The sequence below is a fragment of the Electrophorus electricus genome, chromosome 16, assembly GCF_041902795.1.
Source record: "Electrophorus electricus isolate QZ-2024a chromosome 16, ASM4190279v1, whole genome shotgun sequence".
Classification (NCBI taxonomy): domain Eukaryota; kingdom Metazoa; phylum Chordata; class Actinopteri; order Gymnotiformes; family Gymnotidae; genus Electrophorus; species Electrophorus electricus.
In genome coordinates this window covers 7,508,120-7,524,240 of record NC_137512.1, presented here as the reverse complement: position 1 = coordinate 7,524,240, position 16,121 = coordinate 7,508,120, and the positions used below count along the sequence as shown (strand labels likewise).

At 42.1% G+C, this 16,121-nt stretch overlaps 1 protein-coding gene across 3 annotated transcripts in view; it reads left to right on the top strand.

The window, feature by feature from the left end:
- The window catches only part of gabra2b (gamma-aminobutyric acid type A receptor subunit alpha2b), a 30,180-nt gene extending 14,381 nt beyond the window's left edge, over positions 1–15,799 (top strand). For all 3 annotated transcript variants that reach the window (XM_027017641.3, XM_027017649.3, XM_081699178.1), the window contains 6 exons: positions 391–611; positions 1,704–1,786; positions 1,979–2,122; positions 6,066–6,218; positions 10,565–10,767; positions 13,187–15,799. In XM_027017641.3, the coding sequence (XP_026873442.2) occupies positions 391–611; positions 1,704–1,786; positions 1,979–2,122; positions 6,066–6,218; positions 10,565–10,767; positions 13,187–13,492 (1,110 nt within the window). In that variant the 3' untranslated portion in view covers positions 13,493–15,799. The remainder of the gene's footprint in view (positions 1–390; positions 612–1,703; positions 1,787–1,978; positions 2,123–6,065; positions 6,219–10,564; positions 10,768–13,186) is intronic.
- Positions 15,800–16,121: the final 322 nt, after the last annotated feature.

The window sequence follows — 16,121 nt, the reverse complement described above, 5'->3', positions numbered from 1 at the left end:
TGTTTTCTCAATATTAAAAATTATTAAAATAAACTCTACCTGATAGAGAGGCTGATAAGTCAAAATGACTCAAAAGAGACATTATGCCTTATGCTTGAATGTCTTTGTCTGCTGCTTCACCTGGAGGCAGACAAATTCTCAGTACAGACCCTTAAGCACAATACAGTGTGAACAAAAGGACACTGTTTCGTATAGCTCCTTCATCTCTTCCATGGATGTGCTTTGTGTGGCTTGTCTAAAACATGCTGATCCCATTGACCTCTAGCAGATAAATGGGAACTACAGCAAAACAGCCAGCAAATGACAAGCTGTTAACCTTCGAAGCTCCTAAACAGAACCTTTGCCATTACCAGCCTCTATCTCCTCTGCTGTTTTGTTTTTTTTAAACAGGAATACACAATAGATGTGTTCTTCAGACAAAGCTGGAAGGACGAAAGGTTGAAGTTCGAGGGACCGATGAACATTCTGCGCCTGAATAACCTGATGGCCAGCAAAATCTGGACTCCAGACACGTTCTTTCACAATGGGAAGAAATCAGTGGCACACAACATGACCATGCCCAATAAACTCCTGCGCATCCAGGATGACGGCACTCTGCTTTACACAATGAGGTAATTAAGTCTTACGTTGTAGTGCCATGTGCTGCTTTATACCATGAGATGGTCAGAAGTCTAATGTCATAGCTTATATGTTGCATTATTTTGTGAGATAGTAGCTCATCTGGTAACATAAGCTGTTGGCAATGATGAGGTCATGGAGTTGATTCCCAGGGATTTTACACACATACTGTTGTATCGATAAATTTACTAAGTTACTCTGGATAAGTGTGTGACAAATGCTGAAATGAAAATGTAGTCATAAGTCTTATATCATAGTGCCATGTGCTGCTTTGCATCATGAGGTAGTCTTTCATATTACATCATAGCGTTAGTTTCAGTGTAAGCACTGGAGATGTAGTGTGTGTGCATTAGTAGCCATCTAGGCTTTGAAAGTAATACGGGGCAACTGCAGCCTAATTGATCAATTATTAGATCATTACTGAAGGCATTGTCACTGATTCCTACACATGGGCATCACCCTCACATCACATTCTGCCATGCTAATACGTCATACTTTAAGCATGATGTATTGGCATTAATGGCATTTCAGTTTCTAATCCTTACATGCCCGACTGTGCGATATATTTCAGGGAACAGCTAGCAAAAGCATAGCTCCACAAATAGAATTTCATATACAAAAGAACTACTGCCTGTAATTGCTCCAGCTCTTCCAGAGTGCAGTAAATTGCATCTTTCTATGAGTGACTGCAATATGACTGACAGTTTCAAGAGCATGGTTTTTCACAAAGCACAAGCAACATGATGTGAGCACTAAACACCCCTCTGAATCCCCAGATAACAGAGACCCAACACTCCATCCTACTCTTCGCGCTCTGGAGCAGTGTAGGCTGGAGTGGGCCTTTCGCACCACGCACCGCCACGTTTTGAGGGGGCGGGGGGGAGGCTGTTTGCTTTCATTCTAGAACACTCTCCTACTCCCTGACTCTCACCTAGGGCTGCTTGCTGCCAAATCAATGAGCAAGTGATTTTGTGATGAAGTGCAGGTGAGACAGAGAGACTGAGAGCGAGAGAAGCAGAAGGGCATTGTCCACCTTAAGGGAACACTCTTTCAAGGGTGCGTGCGCGTGCGTGTCTGTCTCACAGGTTGACGGTACATGCAGAATGTCCAATGCATCTTGAGGATTTTCCCATGGATTTCCACTCCTGCCCTCTCAAGTTTGGCAGTTGTGAGTACCATGGCAACAGCGTTTCATCAGCATGTTTGTAGATCTCTGTTTTGCTGCCAAGAGCTGAGCTGGGACCATTATAGCATAATGGCATTAGCCACTAGTCTCTTTTTTTTATATAGTTTTTGACTCATAAAGAGGGCCTGACCATAAGTGCAAGACTGATCATGTTCTGTAATGTCCCGTCCGTAGACGCGTATACGACGACCGAGGTAACGTACACCTGGACGAAGAATGCCTCGAACTCAGTAGTGGTGGAAGGCGAGAGCTCCCGTTTAAACCAGTACGATTTGCTGGGACAGACTGTGGGAAATGAGACCATCAAATCCAGTACTGGTCAGTGACAGTTTCCCCAAAATAACATTTTCATATTACAGAAAATACTTTAGTTTAAGCTTTGTTTGGAACTACTTTAATTTTGTCTTGGTATGATAAAGGTTGTAAATAAAACAGTATCAGCGTATGCTTTGTGCCTGTGTTTTAGCAGACACTGTATATAATTTTTTGTCTTTTAATGCTTTCAGTTAATATTGTCTGTGGACATGACTCAGCAGCTAGAAACATTTATATTTATGCACTGTCAGCACCAGCCCCCACTCAGCATGTTCACACTGTGGGCTACACTGACGTTTCACACCCCTTTTTTGTGGTTCCATAAAGTGAACGCAGTTGGCAAAGGGTGAGACAGAACCCTCAACGGGATTCCACTCCAGCACTGTGCAAAAACATGCCCAGCTTTAGAGGCAAGCATGGCTAACATTGCACAGGGACGGAGGAAGAACACTTCCCGCTTATGTTCTCTCTCTCTCTCTCTCTCTCTCTCTCTCTCTCTCTCTCTGTGTCTGTCTGACTCTCTCTCTCTCTCTCTCTCTCTCTCTCTCTCTGTGTCTGTCTCTCTCTCTCTCTCTCTCTCTGTGTCTGTCTCTCTCTCTCTCTCTCTCTCTCTCTCTGTGTCTGTCTCTCTCTCTCTCTCTCTCTCTCTCTCTCTGTCTCTCTCTCTCTCTCTCTGTGTCTGTCTCTCTCTCTCTCTCTCGCTCTCTCTCTGTCTGTGTCTCTCTCTGTGTCTGTCTCTCTCTCTCTCTCTCTCTCTCTCTCTCTGTCTCTCTCTCTCTCTCTCTGTCTCTCTCTGTCTGTCTGTCTCTCTGTCTATCTCTGTCTCTATCTGTCTGTCTGTCTCTCTCTCTCTCTGTCTGTCTATCTCTCTCTGCCTGTCTATCTCTGTCTCTCTCTCTGTCTGTCTCTCTTTATCTCTGTCTGTCTGTCTCTCTCTGTCTCTTTTTCTCTCTGTCTGTCTGTCTGTCTCTCTCTCTCTGTCTCTGTCTGTCTCTCTCTATATATATATATTCTCTCACCTCCTTACTTTGTTCACCCTCTCCCTTTTTTTTTTTTTGGTAACCGTGTCTCTCTTTTTTGAACGGTAAGTGGTGTGTAGAGGGAACAGCTGTACAGACAGCAGGGAGGAAAACACCTACACCTCCACCCCGCTCAGGCTCCAACGAGAACACGGGGGCGGAGACGGCAGGAGCGCTGCCGGGAGAGTTCGGCATGGCTCGCTCCACAAACGCAGCTTTCCAGCAAAAAGAAACCAAGCACTTCCTTCACATGCGGCAGCAACGGCTGCATGGCACGGCCACAGCAGAGGATGCTTTATGGCTCTTCCGTGGTAGTCCATATGTGGCTTCATTCCGCTCCTTGGAAGAGTGTCTCTGTAATGGATGTAAATTATAAAAGGTTATTGGAAGTTCCGCTGGCATTTAAGCACACACTGAAAGACCATATACCTACCTTCTAAATGATTTAGAGACAAAGGCTTTGTACGCTGATGACTTAAGCATCTAGCTGTGGCCGATTGATCCTCTGGCTGATTGAACTGTTCTGATTGGCAGCTCTCCTGGGTCTCTGAAATGCACAGTCAATACAGTTCTTATTTTAAAATGCACTGCATACCCACCTTCAGCTGCACAAGGTCGTTTATAGGTCATCCCCATCCCTTCGTTCCGGTAACCTCTGCCCTTTATTATCATCTGTTGTCTGAGTGACACACTGCGGCCGCCTGAGTTTGGGAAGTGTTGGTGTTGTAATGCCTTCGCATCCGCCAGGATGAAATTCCCAGGTTATGCACGAGTGGCACACATCAAACATCCCAAGCAATCGGGCCTTCTTCATAATTTTAACTTTCTTTAAGCAGTGCACAGTCTGTTGTTCGGTGCCCATTAGTAACAGCCAGAGCGCACAGACATTACCCCGTTATCCCATGTGCACAAACACAGGAACGCATGCATACAGACGCCTTCATGCACATGTGGCAATAGCCCAACACCTCTCTTGGGAGGCTGCTAAATCTCCTGATTGCGTGATGTTAATCATTCATTACGACAGGCTCAGTGTAGAGTTCACCACATGGGAAATCTGGGTCATCTCTTTAAGTATACACTTTATCTGAAGGGCTATTCAAAGGGCTGTTGGCTCCCTAAACACCTAAAGAAGAATTCTCCACATTTAAAGAGCGACTTGGAGAATGAAGAGGTTAACAGAAGTGCCCATGACACGCAACCATGGGAAACAGGGATATTTACATTCTGAAACCTGGCTTGAAATTTGGCTTAATATTATGGAAACAGTACTCAATACTCAGAAGTATAATGCATACCATTGTACCAGCAACACAAATGATTCGAGGCAATCAATCTCTATGAAGCATCTGGGTGGTCTGAGCTAATTAGATTTTGTAGTGATTAGTGGCAGGAGTTCATGCTTTATCCAGAACTACCTCCACTCATGTAATTGCTACAGCATTAAAAGATGATTACTGGATCCATGTGAACTGTCCATGTTCAGTAAGTTCTATCCAGTTTCTGGCTTCCTTATGCTACATGTCTCATTGTTTCCTCATTGTCTTGCTTTGGTGTCCAAATATTTATGCTCTCGGTGGATATAGGTGAAACGGGTTTGATCTATAAAAGAATTGCTTGCTCACAGTGCGGCCCTGCACAGCTATAAGACATTTGCATTTCAAACAGTGATCACCATGGTGATGGTACCACAATTTGTTAGGGATGGGGGTGCATACGTATTAGATTTTTTGTTGTTGTTTAGTGCACCAAGAAAGAAGAAAGTGTGCAAGAGGGAGCACGAGAGGGTCTGTGTGTGTGTCTGTGTGTGTGTGTGTCTGTGTGTGTGTGTGTGTGTGTGTGTGTGTGTGTCAACAGCAGTAGTAGCTTGTGAGTGGTACTGACCATGTTATCTAGCTTCTGGATTCCTCTGCCCAGTGTATGTAGCTTTCTAATGGGAGTGGGATTTTTAACACTTCCCTGCCAGCAAGCTTTGACCTCGCCTCGCGGCCTGCCATGCCACGCTGTCCATTACACTGGCTGCTGCTGTCAGTGGAGACCACGGGCATAATGACCATTTTCACGCTACAGTGACCTTAAGCTGCTATACAGACACCCACAAACATACGTACACATGCGTGATTTTTCCCCTTTCTGCCTCTTTTACCTCTCTTTTTTTTTTTTCTTTTTTTTTTTTTTTTGCAACATCCAAACACACACAGAGACCTGGCATATCCAGTTAAGGCCCAGAGAAACCACAAGCTCATTTGCGCTAAACTCCTCTACGCAAGAAAGCCACGTGCACGCCGGGATTCTGACACTTAACACAGCGGCGAACAGATACAAGAAGGTCCTATATGTCTGAGAGGATTATAGTGGAGTGAAATCTCTCCGCATGCTCACCCAGAGGAAAACAGATGGAGTTTCCCTCTCAGTGACAGCATCAAGGCATCCTCCACCGAACCCAAAGAATGCACATACATTTCTCTCTTCAGTTGCCATGGGCAACACACATCTTGCACTTTCTCTCTCTCTCGCTCACCCCTTCTGTCTCGTGGACAGTTTTCTGGTGGGATCCTCTGTTCTAGGGCAGGTGGTGCGTGCCATGTTGCTGTAACTCAGAAAGCTATTGAGACGTGTAAATTACGCAGAGCTAATGCGTTAACCACTTCCTGCCATTGCCACGCTGATTCTGATGACTGCAGCCCACTGTCTCCTTTCAGGTGCTCGTCTCCTAGTTTCAGCTTCCATGATCAAAATTGTATCAAGTAATCCTCATCCGTCAATAAGCAGGAAAGGATGGAGGAGCGCATTAGGCTAGACCCGGAAAGCTTTTCTCACCCTCAGCCGACTGAAGTGTAATTTGGCAAATTTGTGACATTTTTAGTCATAATGTATATACTGAGTTGTGCTACTTCCTGTGTAACATCCCCTTCCTCCTTGTGCAGGAGAGTACACCGTGATGACGGCTCACTTCCATCTGAAGCGGAAGATTGGATATTTCGTGATTCAGACGTACCTACCATGCATCATGACAGTCATCCTCTCCCAGGTGTCCTTTTGGCTCAACCGGGAGTCGGTGCCGGCCAGGACCGTGTTCGGTAAGTCCCACAGTCTTATTCTTCTTTTTAGCCCATTTCCTACCCATTTAACTGTTATGCCACTTCCCTAGCTGAGCTTCCCCTGTCATATGACACCTATCAGCCCTGGAAGGTGTGGTAAGCATGTGCTTACTTTGAGACACGTGAAGCCCAGCACCGCATCTTTTTCAAACTGCTGCCCATGCTGCTACACGGCAGTTGAACGAACTCGGAGGAAAGCCCTAGCTAACTGCCCTGGTCTGAAAAACCACACAGGTGTCCGTGATTGGCTAACGTCACTGTGATTGACGGGCAGAGTAGTGCCATCCCTCCCACCCAGAGATCAGTGCAAACACGGCGGGCTGCGACATCATTGGAGTTCCAACCAGCGAGCTCTAGGTGACACTTTTCTGTTGCACCAAAATATTCTTTGGGAAAGGGAGAATATTGACCGCAGAAGGTGAAGTGAGAAGATATTTGTATTAACAAGCACTGCCCCATGTGAATAATGGGGTGAAAGGGTTTGCATCGGTGGGGAAATTTCAACAATAGGGGAAAGGGTCATTCTCAATCCTCCTATTGTCAGCCTAGGCCCATAAACTACCATAGTCCCAGCCATGCTGCAGTGTCCTATAGCTTACTTAACATTCAGTTACACTAACGTTACATGAATCTTTGGAGATTTCCCTTTAGTAAAGACACATTCAAGTCAGTACATGGGCAGTATGGAGATGTGTATAGACCACCCTCAGTCTCCATCACTAAATCACCCTGGGGAGGTGGCATGTGTCAAAGATAAACCAGTCACACTGGGCATATGATTTACAATGGCTTTTATGGCTGAAGGTTATATAGTGCTTGTTCGCTGCGATCCCTGCTTATGACAAAAATCCAAGGCGGTTAATCTTCTTTGGCACGTTAGGAAGAACTGCGGGTGAACGGGCTTGCCTAAGCAAGAACTGTCAGACCTTGATTGTGAAATCTTTACTGTGGTAAACATTAAGAACATATCCGGGCATTCTTAGATGAAGACTGAAACTCTTTTAAGTTACTAGTAAACTACCTTCTAAACGAATCTCCTTTCTTTTTGTTCAGTTTTGAATTTCTGTAGACTGTGAATTTCTCCAGACTGAGGTATTTAGTCTGGAACCATTAGACAGCGTACTGAGAACTTTAGAAGGCATTATCAGGTTCTATCCTGTTACAGTGGAGATTCTGTCAGCTTTCTGCCACTAAGCAGATAATGTCCAGGACAGGAGCCTCTCTCTGTCTGTTTCCCCTCTCTCTCTCTCTCTCTCTCTCTCTCTCTCTCTCTCTCTCTCTCTCTCTCACTCTCTCTCTCTGTGTATCTCTCCCCTTTTTTTATTCACCCATCTTCATTCTCTATTGGGTTCTCTGTGTTCTTTTTTTTGTGTGTGTGTGTCTTTCTACCACTCGAGTCTACTCTTTCTCCCTGGAGCCATTCTGGCAGTTGTCCAGCTGTCTGTGGCTTTCCTTCTCTCTTATCTGCAGTCTCTGTACTTCAGAGACAGACGTTCCTCCAGATGTTATTGTCTGCGGTGATCCTGAGCTAACGCTCAGCACGACCAGCCTAGGCGAACAGCAGCCGGCTTCAGAGGAGTGACTCTTACTTTGAGCTCAATGTAACTAATACGAAAACCTGTTTCTGTTATTCTTCATACCTCTGTGAAAAAAAAAAAGGACTCTTTTAGAATTCAGCTTGCAATTTTAATAACAACATCACAAACTGGCATAATGATGCCACAGGGTCACAGACGAAGACGGTGCGAAAAGCAAGAAAGCACATGCAAGTCTCCAACCGTGGGGTTTTAATGAATACAAAAAGGAGCATAAATGTGCACAAACCTGAACAAAAGAAAACCAAAGTTACATTAATGACTGACCATTAGTCACACTAACAGAAAGGGCTTATAAAGGGAAAGCATAACAGCATAACGACACACAGGTGACAGCCTATGAGACTCGCCACGTGCCACCTGTGCGGGGCGTGGCACAAAACCAAAACATACAGCACACGAAACAGAAGCAAGAGAAAAGCACAACACCATAGACAATCAGAAACTCAGAGCAAAGTCTACGAGTCTCTCTGCAAGCCTCTGGTTGTTAAACTAATTTAATGATGTTTTGCTAATTTGAATATTTAACTTCATTATGTTCTAAAAGTTTAGAAATGTGGAGCACCTCAGGTGTGAGGCAGTATGACAGTAAGGGAGCCTGGAGAGAACTTTAGCTCCTTTTGATGATTAAACACAAGGAGAAATCGCTATTCACTGTGACTAATGCATGTTGCCTTGTGCAGTTTTTTTGTGACTTTACTTAACAACAGTTTAATGGGCCACATGCTTTTTGAACACAGAAAAATTAAACATGGTAGGTTATAGTATAATGACCTAGTGGATACTAGAGCACTTATATATTGTCCAAATCGGTTAGACAATGTGGTTGGGGTTCAGCCTGACCTTCGAAACACATGGCCAAGTCTAAACAACCTCGAAGAAAAAAAAAGATTCCTGGACTAAATCAAATCCTAACATCTATGCTACCTAACTACAGCTTCTTAAATGTGCATCCTGTAACTTTGTGAATAATAGTTCATCCACACATTTGTTGCTCAGTCATGCAAGAAAAACTCTGGTCATGTACAGTCTGCTACGAAGTTATCATTTTGAACCTTGGCAATTTGTTTCTACCCTGTTTACTATCACCTTGGAGATCAGAAATTGAACCTCACAAATAAGCATGGGAGACAGACAAATGAATCATGAACAATATTATGTTAAATCAAAATGTTTGCTTTTGCCTTTGATGTTCTACTGGTGATTGAGATCAGTGTTTGTGTGTGCATCTTATATAGCAGCTTTTATCCATCCTACATGTTTTACCTTGTGATGACCTATTCTGGAGATCTGGATTGTATTATATAATGCTACGCTTTATTGTGTTTTGAATTCTTTCTTCTTAATTTAAACTCAACAACGACTCTTCGTGTCTCGTGGTTTCATACCGCTGCTAGTTTTAGCAGCTGTTATCTGCAGGTCACTCCCTGGCACATTTAATTGCATGATAATGTTCTTTTTCCCCCTGGAGAACACAAAGTTTTCTGGAGTGTGAATCTGTGGCCCACTGCTTTCCACAGTAGTGGACAGAGATCCAAAAACTGCAAAGAAAAGAAATGGAAATTCGACAGTGCCCCCGCCCACCCCCCGTTTATTAGCAGAAGCCGCAGCCGTTGGTTAGCTGGTTTTTTTCTCCTGTCTCAGGGGCTTGCTCCTCCTTCACAGCTAAACTGTCACATCCCTTCTGGCTCAAGTCTAACACCTCCAGAACATTAGCACAATGTGCTGCATTTATCATCAATATGAATGAGGCGATTTGGAAATTGGTGCGTTTCAGCAAACAGAACAGCCGATGTCTGTGCAGTCACGTTGTGATACCGCTGCCCTGAGCCCCCCGCCCGTGTATTCTAATGCCATGATCTTTCCTTTCCTCTCTGCACCTAATGTGTTTTGTTCTCTGATTAGTCTACTGTTCTGCTCTGATTAGATTACTGATTTTCACCATTGTTTTGCTCCTGGATAAATATCAGCAGATAGGCCTGAGTACTATAAGGGTCAGAGTGACTTGACCCACGTTTGATAAGCCTCCGATTATCTAGATCGGCTCATGACATGGACAGTGCTTTCCATCCCAGCCAGGATGTGGTGTGGGGAAGCCTGACGCCATTTGAAATTAACTGGATGCATTACGTTTATGTGCAAGGGCGAAATGAGAACAAGACACCTGAGGAACCCAGTGTGCGTCAGACAGTTCTATCATTCGAAACCTGGAGCAGGTACCAGGGGTGTCCCTTTTGGGGTTTTGGGGTTATTACAGGAATCCCTTTATTGATGTTATTGACCCTCTGATCGGTGCACTGAATGCAGGGAGAAACCTCGAGGTGGTGCGTCATTCAACTTAATGTTTAGTCTCAGCACTGCTAGAAGATTGGGTGGTTGCCATTTATTATTATACTCTACTAAAATAATAAGTAGGCCAAAAGGATTCAAAGTACACTTGCCTAATTTTCTAGTCATGGCCTAAAAATAATTATTGGTGCTAAATGCTGTTTTAGGGGTTTAGGAGGGAAACAGGAAAATGTGAGCTAATGAGGTTAAGTGAAGCATTAAAAGCCACTGTGCTGCCATTTTTGAAGATGCTCTCGATTTCTGAGAACGTTACAACTGTTTTCGTTTATTAATGCTTCGCCCCGTCATTGATACATTACAATTATGTTATTACTGGGAAGTGTCCTTAGTAATCGGGATTTAGGTTTTCCTCCTTTTTCTCCATTTCTCTGGCTTCCTCAGGTGTGACCACTGTGCTGACCATGACGACCCTGAGCATCAGTGCCCGTAACTCCCTCCCTAAGGTCGCCTACGCCACAGCCATGGATTGGTTCATCGCCGTGTGTTACGCTTTCGTGTTTTCCGCCCTCATTGAATTTGCTACGGTCAACTATTTCACCAAGCGTGGCTGGGCCTGGGATGGGAAGAGTGTGGTCAATGACAAGGTAATGAGCTCAATTAACTCCCCTCCAACCTCTCTCCTATAGGTCGGGACTAATATAATGATCTGATGAATTGACATCATGGAGAGTTCATTACATTTAAAAGGGAGGTCATCAGGTAATGCCAATGTAATGCCAGAGCTAATAATGTTCATGACCTACCATAATGCTTGTAAATCTAGAGGAAACGTGTTTGAAGTCCTTATATGCATGAGTGGCCTCAATGAGGGATTGAGGTAGTTGGATGTAAGCACTGAATATTGTGTTATGGCTTTTTCCAAGAATCATGGTCAGTTTACCATTCTGGGTCAATGCACAGTCACACAGGGTAATCCTAGATGAATCTATAAAAATGAATAACATTTATAACCATAAAACTCTAGAACATGGAACCCAACAAATATAGGGAACCATGATCTAGAAAACACAGGTAAGTCTCTCTACTATAAATTCAAACAAGACTTCATAGCACTTCATAAATCAGGAGCAGGAACTAAGGTGTTACAGGCGTGAAGTTAAACAAATTGGTGGTAATTTATCTTTGTGATTTTATTGCATTTTTACTAAATTGCATTGCAGACTGTTACCAGAGCTTAGGCTATTATATTATAATGTTATCATGGCTTTTATTAATATTATAAGGAATTATTCTGGTGTTATATTATCATGAAGTTCCAGAGTGTGTTAGAACGTGGTAGCCTTGGTTCAATTAAAATGAACCCTGGTGGGATTGCTCTATTAGTGTTGTCCTTTAGAGCAAATGAAAATGCTACTTTTCGGACTCTGGTGCACATCAAATAATCAGATCGAGACCCTTTGAGCAGATCAGTCTTGGTCCACTTTCAGGCGAACTCTGGTAGAGTTCATTTTAAGGATGGACCAAAGGCACCAAAGGACCAAACACAGGAGGCAATGTCACATGCAACCCTAATATAAACATGACCTTAGTAACTATAACCTTTCAGCTTTTATTAACCTGTATTAATTCATTCAGGTCAGTTTAGGCATTAGCTCAGACTATCCATAAATAACTTTTAAGTTGCTAATCATACCAAATGGACGGACCACTGTGCACTAGTTCCTGTACATAAAATGAATTATTTTGGAACGATCTACAGGCTGATCCAACTTAATGACTCCGAAAAATTACTTACTACTGATGTAACATTTACTGTCTGCTGGCAGAATGTAAGGTGCATTGCCTAATAAATTGGTGTGAGCTCAATTTCCACTTTTAAATGACCTTTAATACAACTAGTAGTAGAATCCAGTAGGGTCAACTCTGAAAATTACATTTCTGGCATATTGTCAGGCCTGTCTGCTGATATTCAGCAAAATTAATTGAGATCCTATCAGGAGAGTTTTTCCCCTCAATTTACATCAGCTTCTTGAAGATCCATCCAGCTCTTTCCTGTTACTGTCGTTCAGTTTATGTAGGGATTATACAGTGAATTCATCGCTTATTCATGAGTCTGTCCCTTGTTTTAATCAAATAATACTAAGTAAATATCAGTCAGCCGGACAGGAGTGTCAGCCCGTTAAATCAGCTTGCCTGAAATATGAAAATAAAAATATTGAGTAATCTACATGTTTCCCCTTTTTGTAAATAATTAAGGGTGTTGGGTTTACTGCACCTGTAGACGCTATCGGACAACTTGAGTGCCTATAGGAAACTTGTGTTTAAACATATAAACATATTGTGTTGTTTCTAAGGTTTCTTTGTTACTCGCAGTGCGTTTATGAAGCATGGAGGAGGCAGTTGGTTTTTTGGTTTGTTTGTTTGTATGGTTGGTTGATTCGTTGGTTGGTAGGTATGTTGGTTTTGGTTCATCCTAGTCTGTCTCTGTACATACCTTTCAGTCTGATCTAATATTAGACTTCATATCCCACACTGATCATCACGCATCACAGATCATCAGAGGCATTTGGAAAGCAATTACACAGTTAGATTCGTGACATTACAACCAATAAATAGTGGTGTCTCTCTTATAGTGGTGTCTCTCTTATAGTGGTGTCTCTCTTTGCAGCTGTTGTGCATTTAGATTGCAACGTTACCCTCTTCCTCAATTAGTATTATTATTAAGTTGTTCCCATTGGCACATTCAAGAGAGGAGTAAGGGAGAGGTGTGGCTAAGAGCAAGCGGGGAGATGGTGGGAAGTTTGGTAAGACGCTCTGACGTGGTGTGAAGGAGAATGTGATTGGTTGCTATCTGGAGAATACAAATTGAGCAGCAAGCAAAAGCATTTGAGTATTTGACTTTCAACATGTGGACCATTATGGACCATTTATGTGCTTGCTCAAATTCTTACTCAAAAGTAAAATATTGGAATCCTTCTTCCTTGTCCTCTTCTTCACCTACTAATGACTTTTCACTGTGTGCTTGGAAGGTAAGGAAATGTGTCTTTGTTTTGGTTTTTGCAGAAGAAGGAGAAAGCATCTGTGATTAAGAAAAACAATGCATATGCAGTGGCTGTGGCTAACTACGCACCCAACATCACCAAGGACTCCGTCCTTCCCACCATCGCCAAGGGCGGCGTGGTGGAGCCGAGCAAAGCCAAGACAGAGAGCAAACCAGCCGAGAACAAGAAGACCTTCAACAGCGTGAGCAAGATCGACCGCATGTCTCGCATCATGTTCCCCGTGCTGTTCGGGACCTTTAACCTGGTGTACTGGGCCACCTACTTAAACAGAGAACCCGTGATCAAAGATATGGTCCCCTCCTACTAGGAACGCGCCATAGTAGTGCCGAAGACATACTGATCAGAACTCAAGAGAAAGCCAAAAAACATCCAGGGACCTCCATACGCTCGTTCACCTCCGTGAGCAGTTCATCGTTACCGGGCCACCAAGCAGGGGATTGTTGCAGAGAGCCTCTCTTTCGCTCTCCTCCATTTTCTGCACCCTTTTCTGCAGTGCTTTTGAAACGATATTGGCCTTTGTAAATATGTATTTATGGATAAACTTATATGACTTGTATGTTCTTTTTTTGTTTGTTTGTTTGTTTTTGTTTTTGTTTTTTGTTTTTTGTTTTTTTTTCCTCCCAACCCAATTTGGCGTGTTTCTATGAAGCTGTTCTGTGAACGTTTCCAGTGGTTTTGGGCTCTCCTGAAATCCTCTGACCTTCTGACCTTTTGACCTTTTTCTGTGATCTAGACTAGCAGATTGTAGTGTACTGTACATGACACATCATTTTTTTATCATTAATTATTTTATCTCTTTGTTGTAAATGTTGCCTTTTTTGTAACGGCGCTCGTTTCAGGACAATTGTTTGTTGTCAAGACCAGTAAGCGGTTATGGTATGCGATTCATATTTTCTGTGCGTACCAGCACAAACATACGTGGACTTAAAGAAAGAAGGCAGCAGTGGGCATCGCCAGCTGCTAGTCCCGCTCGTTTTGTGAGCTTAATCTAATTTATTCATTTCAGTCTATTACGCTACATTAAGAATGTACCCGCATATGTTCAATTTTAAACAAGCCTCAACAAGCCCACTGAACATAATGCATTGCAAGTAATGGGGTTCAGATCAGGTTTTTATTAGATTCAGGGTAGTATTAGCCTTAAGTGTGCTCTGTTCATAACCCATGCGATGTAAATTCTTTTGGGGAAACAAAAGTCTGACTATAGGTTTATTTTCTACCACATGGCTCCATTAGAACAATTCATTTGGCCAGAATGATCAAACATGTTAACAGCAATGTTCTCTACATGCAGCTGTACTTGCGTGTATTTGCTTATTTCCTTAATAGTTTTTGAGTCAGATTGTATTATTTTATTTCATCATCTGTAGTATTTTTACCCTGATAAATCAGCGCTGATCAATTTAGCTATTGTTATGTTTGCATTTAATTTTATATTCTTAACTGTTGTTATTTTAATTGTGCGAATGTGTTTTACTTCAGTGGCTTAATGTGGACCAAAACACCTACAAGTGCTTCAACTAATGCATGTTTACCAGAGTTGTTTATCCTCTAAAAATGAAGTTGAATATTTTTTTATATTTCTTCATTCAGGCTGGCAATATCATGCTGGACTATGAAGTTATGTATTTGATTAGAGGTCAAGTCAACAAAATTAGCAGTCAACAAAAGCTTTTATCAATACAGGAGTGCATAGTTCAGAAGAATTATAAACACTATGGAGTTATAAAAATCTTTCTTCACAAAAAGTATTGTAGTTATAGTATTTTGCTATGTTTCTAATCTAAAGGTTAATGAAGGAAGTATTCACATAGTCAAAGCATGCTGCAGTATTAACTCTTACTAACTGAAAATGACATTTTTAGGATCAAAAATTGTATGTATGTTTTTGTTTGTTTGTTTGTTTATTATATATTTTATTTTCAACTATTTATCTGTTTACCTATCCATCTAATGGTCAAGTGATTTCTATTTATTTATTTATTTATTTATTTGCATTTTACCTGAATCTGAATCACAGTCAAGTTTTGAAGCACTGTTTAGGGTTTGTTGGGGTGTTTGTTTGTTTTTGTTTTTCAAATTAGCTTTAATACTGTAAAAGAATCTGGTTATGCAGAAACATGTCTGAGCAATAAAAAAGTGATTGTGTGTGATTAAACTTTGCATTGCAGACTGCTGCTGCATACATATGGAATGTAATAATGCTTTGTAAACGGCTCCTTAAATTGTTTCATTTTTCTTGTAGATAGACCTGGAAAATGTGTTCAAACTGGGAAACATTTAATTTATTTACTAGTTAAGGCTGGTGTGATTTAGAAGATGGGCGACGGAAGTGTTGACCGTTCCCTAGGTTCTGTGTTTTCTGATATTATTTTCTGTTAATGACTTGCACCAGTAAATTGTATGTTCCTCCAATTGCACACACAGTCACATTCGACACTCCTTTCAGGTGCCGGTATTCATATCCCATGAGTTTGGATGGGTGATTGAACCAATGTCAATTCTTCCTTTTGTGCTGCTGGGTTTCATATTCTGTTCTAAATGGTATTTGCTCTCTCATTCTTGGTCCTGTTTCAAATGCTACTTGTTAAATAAAGAGCAGAATACAGTTAAAGACTTGTCTGAATCATTTGCACTAAAACTATTAACAATGGATCTTATCAGCACATCAAACCATTCCAATGACTCAGCATTCTTGCATACTACTAAATGCATGACATAAGCCACAAATCCATAGTCAGGCAGAGCAAAATACAATCATAATCTTTCAAAGAAACAGCATCTATAACTATAAATTGATTACTAAGAATGGATTCCCTTTGACTCTGATCTGTAAATGACAGCTGACTGTAGTAACTGTCAGATCCACAAGGAAGCAAGGGTGTAACCATGTCAGAGATGTGTATATATATTTGCTACAATTAAGTTATTGGCTT